The 5,981-nt window shown below is 47.5% G+C and overlaps 1 protein-coding gene across 2 annotated transcripts in view; it reads left to right on the forward strand.

The window, feature by feature from the left end:
* The window catches only part of PIP4K2B (phosphatidylinositol-5-phosphate 4-kinase type 2 beta), a 23,407-nt gene that overhangs the window by 279 nt on the left and 17,147 nt on the right, over nucleotides 1-5,981 (forward strand). Inside the window, exons 2-3 of one of the 2 annotated variants that reach the window (XM_077779194.1) lie at nucleotides 965-972; nucleotides 1,713-1,748. In XM_077779194.1, the coding sequence (XP_077635320.1) occupies nucleotides 965-972; nucleotides 1,713-1,748 (44 nt within the window). Of the gene's footprint in view, nucleotides 1-516; nucleotides 603-964; nucleotides 973-1,712; nucleotides 1,749-5,981 lie in introns of those variants that run through there. The other variant, XM_077779193.1, reaches the window with a different exon arrangement.

A 5,981-nucleotide genomic window follows, 5' to 3' on the forward strand; every position in this document is an offset into this window, starting at 1 on the left:
CCCCGCAGGCCCGGCCCCCGGCCTGCGGGCCCTGCCGGTGACGCCCGCAGCCCCTTGCCAAGCCACTTGCACGCCCACCCCACCCTTGCACGCCGTCCCGGCCGGGTGTGCACTCCCCGAGCGCCACGCGAGGCCTGGCGTCTCCGACGGTGGTAGACGGTGGTATGCCGTCGCCCCCTCCCTTCCCTCCAGCCCCTCTAGCTTCCTGCGCCTGGCTTGCTCGCTTCGGGAAGTCCCTGGAGCGCTGGGGGAAGGCCTGGGTGCGGCGGAATCGCTTTCATCCCTTCACCCTGTTTGTTGCATGTGTTTCCTCCCTTGTTCCTTTAACCGGCTGCCAGCTCACTGTCCAGTTGACAGGGCAAGTGGCATTGGCCTGCCTGAATATTCCTCTGTTTCTGGTTATTTGGTTGGTGTGGCTGCTTAAAGTTTCCCATCCTCCAGACCTCCTTACCCCTGACTCGGGAAATCCTTCCTGGGTTTCCTTTTTTTCTTCTTGCACAAGATGTATCAACTGGAGAAGCACAGGCTTCCTTGAACCACAGACACTTTACCAGGGTCTTCCTTGGTTAGGGAGAAGAGAGAATGTAACCATTTAAGAGAAGGTGAGGCCTGGTTATAAGGAGGACTGTCTTTAGTAGAAATAATGTGTCTTCCTGCATTCGCCTGTGGTGTTCATGTCAAAGACACTGACTTCTCTTTTTATTGAGCTTTCTGTTGTCTGGTCGTGAAGGGTGTGATAATGGATGGTGGTTAGGACGAGAGGGCAGTCCCCTGGACCTTTGGGGTGCTTTGAGATTGTCCTATCAGGAAGTTGGAGCCCAGCATTAGTGCTTGAGCCGGAGAACTTTTTGTTTGTGCCCTGTGTGTTCAGGGTCTTTCTTTTTTTCTTTTCCAACCACTTGCTCCTTGCCTTCTGACCGCTCGCACTATGAGTGAGCAGAGGAGCACTCACACCAGGAGTGAGCAGAGGAAGTAAAAGGACCTGAAACACCGACTTCACCAACTAGAAGTTTGGAATGAGGAAGATGAAGCTGATGGCTTGGTTTCCTGTGAATTTCAGTTCTTGAGGCATCTGACTTTTCAGAGCCCTTGAAATTGTCTGCAAGATCAAATGACAACACAGGGGCCTGGGGCCGGCGAGACTTTTTGCTTCGCTTTGGTAGAGGGGCCTTTCTGCCGGAGATCGAAGAACCTTAGTCTGAGCCAGGGTGTTAGGTCTTTACATCTAGTACAGAAAAGTACATGCGTGTGAGGAGGTCCTTGTTGGCGTTTTGGTCTTGGGCAGGTTACGGTTTTCAGGAACCTCAGTAAGGTGAGGGGCCTGGCCAGGGTAGGGACTAGCACGGGTTTAATTCCCAGGTCCCTGGAAGCTGCTCTGGGCCAGTAGCCCAGCAGACTGTGTTTCTACTGCTTCCTGCTGCTTCAGGGGTCATCTGACAACATTGCAAGGGAAACTGGGTCATCAAAATGTGAACCTTGTGTCCCTGCCTGGAAGTCAGTCCTTAATTTCGCTATACAGCCTGCTTCTCCCTAGAAAGCATCCTGTCTCTGTAGAGAACTGGGGGAGGTCTGAGAGGCAGGAACATTACAGCTAACTACCTTGGGTCTCTTATTTCATACACGAAGGAATGGAGGCCCCAGGTGGAGGATTAGCTCACCCATGGCCACGGCAAAAGATGCAGCTCATTGTCCGACACCATGGGCTGTGTTAGCTGCTGGTGGTGCTTGAATGGCAGGTCTCACTTTCCGTGCTTCCTGTTGCTCATTCTGTTTCTCAGCCGAGTGCCAGGACAGATGGGGATAATGGTCTTGTTGGAGAAGCTGAATGTAGGCTCAGGTATGTGTGCTTGTTGGACGCCAGTTCTCGGGAGTGTGTGACGTTCGGCAGCGGGCCTCTGAATGGCGGATGGATAGGCATCTGTGATTCTTAGTTTCTTGGACTAGGCGGTCACCTCCTTCATTGCTAACTTGAAGAAAGTTAGTTTGAGGGCTAGCTGGAAAGGCATTGAGACACTTGGTTCTGGGTGTGATGAGCGAGCGCCTCAGGGGAAAGGCTCTGGGCACCACTCCCTGGACAGGCCAAGCAGCGCGGGCCAGTTAGTTCCAAGTTTTATTGCGTTCATCTTGGCCTGCGTTAAGGTCTAAAACTCTAGGGTCCCCATCTGGGAGATGGAGGCATCTCCGCAGAAGAAGAGTGGTATCAGATCTTGCAGTTCCCTAGGGGGTCAGGACTGCATCGTTGTTGCCGGATTGCTAGCCTTTCTGGGAGGTTACTTTTTTTGAGAAGCCCACTGGTGCCACTTTTTGCAGTCTGAGGTTTCAGCTGTCACATTTCTCTGATTCTTTAGTCTTTCACCCACTTAGGCATTTAGAGCATGATGGTCTGTGACCGATGGCGCATGAGATGCTATGTCTTTGTGGAGAGCAAAAGTCGGTTATTCTGTCCCGAAATGGTTGATTACTTCTAGGTGGTAGGAAGAGAGGATTTTGACTTGATGTTGTCACAGGAGCTCCTCCCGTGGACAAGAGTTGCGGCCCACGGGTTTGGAAGGAAGGAAACAGAGGCTGAAGGAAACGGAGAAGAGTCGGAAGACTTTGGATCTGTCAGGGGAAGACTAGCAAAGAGAGAAAACCAGGGCTTTAGTGGATGAAATACAATTTAGAGGCTCTGGAGTTAGGGAAGAGATTGCCTTGGAGAGGGGCGTGGAGACAAGAGGTCTCAGACCTGGGTCCATAACCTGTTGGCCATTCTAGGAACCAGGTATGTGTGAAGATTCACCCAGGTGATCAGGAGGAATAGGACCAGTTGACGGTCATGATATTTAACCGTATAGGAAACTGCTAGACTGTTCTTCAAAGTGACTACACCATTTTACATTTCCACCAGCAGGGTGTGGGGGTTTCCAGTTTCTCCTCATCTTTGGCAACACTTGTTATTCTTTGTCTTTTTTATTATTGCCACCCTGGTGGGTGTGAAGTGTTACCTCGTAATCGATTATGATTTGTGTTTCCGTGATAACTAATGATGAGTATCTTTTCATGCGCTTATTATTATTAGCCTTTTTTATATTGTCTTTGGAGAAACATCTGTTAAGATCCTTTGCCCATTCTTTCAAAACATTTTCGCCCATTTTTTAGTTGGGTTGTCTTTTTATTCTTGAGTTGTAAGAGTTCTTTATGTATTTTAGATACAAGTTCTTTATCAGATATATGATTTACAAATATTTTCTCACATTCTTTGGATTATCTTTTCTACTTTCTCGATGCTATCTTTTGAAGCTCCGGTTTTTAATTTTGATAAAGTCCAATTTATGTGTTTTCTTTGTTTGCTTGCCCTTTTGGTGTCATATCTAAGGAGGCTTTGCCTTATCCAAGGTCAATGAAAATTTCCTCCTATATTTTCTTCTAAGAAAAACTCTTATAGTTTTAGCTCTTATGTTTAGGTCTGTAATCCATTTTGAATTAATTTTTGTGTATGGTGGAAGGGACAGATTCATTCTTAAGTCCGCTCAGTACTCTCCCACGCTTCACCCCCATTCTGTCCGTGTATTTTCTTGGCTTAGTGCAGACCCAGAACCTCTCTTACCTGCCTTTTTCTCTAGCTCTGCCTCTTTTAAAATCTTCAGTAAATATTCCCAGTCTAGTGAGGCCTTTGCATAACTTTGCTCTTTGCTAGGCCTTTCTGCCTCACAGAGAAGAGAAGGAGAAGAAATCCCACTGGGTGCAGAAGGAGGAATAAACATAAGGGTGAATTTGTTAGCACCTGTGGCTCTGTTCTTGCTTTTTTCCTCTCTGGTTTGAGGTCCTGCCTGGACTTCCTTGGTCTTGGGAGTGTGGTTTTCAACACAACATGTTTTCTGATGGAGGCAGGTGACACACGATTGTCAGTGTAGCCAGCCTGTTGCTGAGCCAACCACAGGACCTCAGGACAGGTCAGGAAACCAGCACGCCCCGCCCACGCCTTCCAATTCCTAGGAAGGTCACACAGGGAAGTAGAGCCTTCTGGAATCAGAAGTTCACCAGACGAGAACTAGCGACTGAATTTTCATCTCCAGTAGGATCAGCGGAGGGTGAATTCTCTGCTCCTAAGTTTCTCACTCAGCTTGTTTCTCCTCCTTGTTATTTATGCCGATGGCTCATGGAGTTAATCATGTGGATAATCCAGAAACCACTTACATGATGTGAGATACAACAGATTTGCCATCCAGATATGTTGTATTTAGCGTGACACTTGAGTGAACATGCGTTCCACAAGTGCACTTCTGCCGAAGGCCAGAGGGGGCGGCCCAGAAACTTGCTAGATAATATAGGAAAGGCACATCTTCCTGCAACGTTGCTTTGAGTCATGGCCTTTCAGGCTTCAAAACTTTTAGTTACTCCCCTTTGCCCACCAAATCAAGTTTCTTCTCCTCTCCCTGGTACTTAAGACTCTTTAAGGTCTGGTCATAGCCTCCTCCATAGCTGACTTGAATCTTCGTTCCCATCCTCCAGACTGTGAGTCTTTGGCACAGTCACAACAGCTTTGCTGTCTCTTTTCTCTCTATTCCAGCGTTACCTGTCCTTCAGTCCCTCTCTCTAGCCATCCATCCCTCTGGCCAGCATTTATTGTGCAGTCACTCCATGCAAGTCATTGTGCTAGGGGCATAAGCATGCATAAGATGGTGTCTTGCTTCTAGGGGCTCACAGCCTAGTGGAAAACTCAAGCATGTAAGTACACAGTTACCCAGGTGAATGTGATATGTGGGGTCTAGAGATGCACGGAGGAATGAATAATTAACTCAGCCTGGGGAAGGCAGGGTAGGTCTCACAGAGGAAGTGTCATTTAGCCAGATCTTGTATGATTCTCTTAACTTTATCCTTTCTTCAATTCCTGCTGCCACAGTGTGTCACCTGAACTATTAGAATGGCCCCATAGATGGGGCGCCTGGGTGGCTCAGTCGGTTGAGCGTGCGACTTCGGCTCAGGTCATGATCTCACGGTTTGTGGGTTTGAGCCCCGCGTCAGGCTCTGTGCTGACAGCTAGCTCAGAGCCTGGAGCATGCTTCTGATTCTGTGTCTCCCTCTCTCTCTGATTGTCCCCTGCTCACACTGTCCCTTTCCCTCTCTCTCTCAGAAATAGAGAAAACATTTAAAAAAAAAAAAAAAAGGCCCCATAGACAGTCTTAGTGCGTCTTAATTTTGCCTTTTCCAATCCTTACTTGATTCTGATTCCAAGATACCTTTCTGTCCCATTTGAACATGTGAATTCCCAGACTTGAACCCTAGAGGACTTCCCATTTCCTGCCTAGTCAAGTCCAGATTGATATGGTGGACAAATCTAAGTTCAAACCCAGGCTCTGACCTTTATTATAGCTCTGGAGCTTCATTTTCCTTTTCTATAAAATGAGCGAAACACTTTCCTTGCAGATTATTAAGATAGAGGCAAAGGATGGAAAATACTTCCTTAGTCAAGGTAGCTGTCCATAAGAAGGGTCACACAGCACAGTATAGGGGCACCAGACAGACCTGGGAGCAAATCCTGACTCTGCACATCCTGTCTGTGTGACCTTGAGCGAGGTACTCTGAACTTCTTCTGCAAAATCAGATTAATGACAGTTTATGTGACAATCTGGTATTAAATAATAGCACAGAACAGAATGTATGTGATACATATGATCCCGGTGAACTTATGATATATGATATATAATAATAGAAAGCACCAGCCACTTCTAGGTATTCAACAAAAAGAAGCAGTTGTCATTTATTAATACTGTTAATGTGAACGTGTTAGGCCAGTCACCTGTCTTCCTGTGTTGTCTCCCTTCACTCTTTTGTACTTCTGTCCTACGCTCCCACCCTCCGGACTGCCCCCCACCCTCCAACTCCGTACTTAGGCTGGGCAGTAGACTTTTATAACTCTGAGGCCTAGTTCTGACTGTTCTCACCACCTGGGATTCCCTTCCTCCCTCTCTCTCTCTCTCTCTTTTTTTTTTTTTTTTTTT

This window comes from Crocuta crocuta, unplaced genomic scaffold, assembly GCF_008692635.1.
Source record: "Crocuta crocuta isolate KB4526 unplaced genomic scaffold, BGI_CrCroc_1.0 scaffold68, whole genome shotgun sequence".
Taxonomy (NCBI): domain Eukaryota; kingdom Metazoa; phylum Chordata; class Mammalia; order Carnivora; family Hyaenidae; genus Crocuta; species Crocuta crocuta.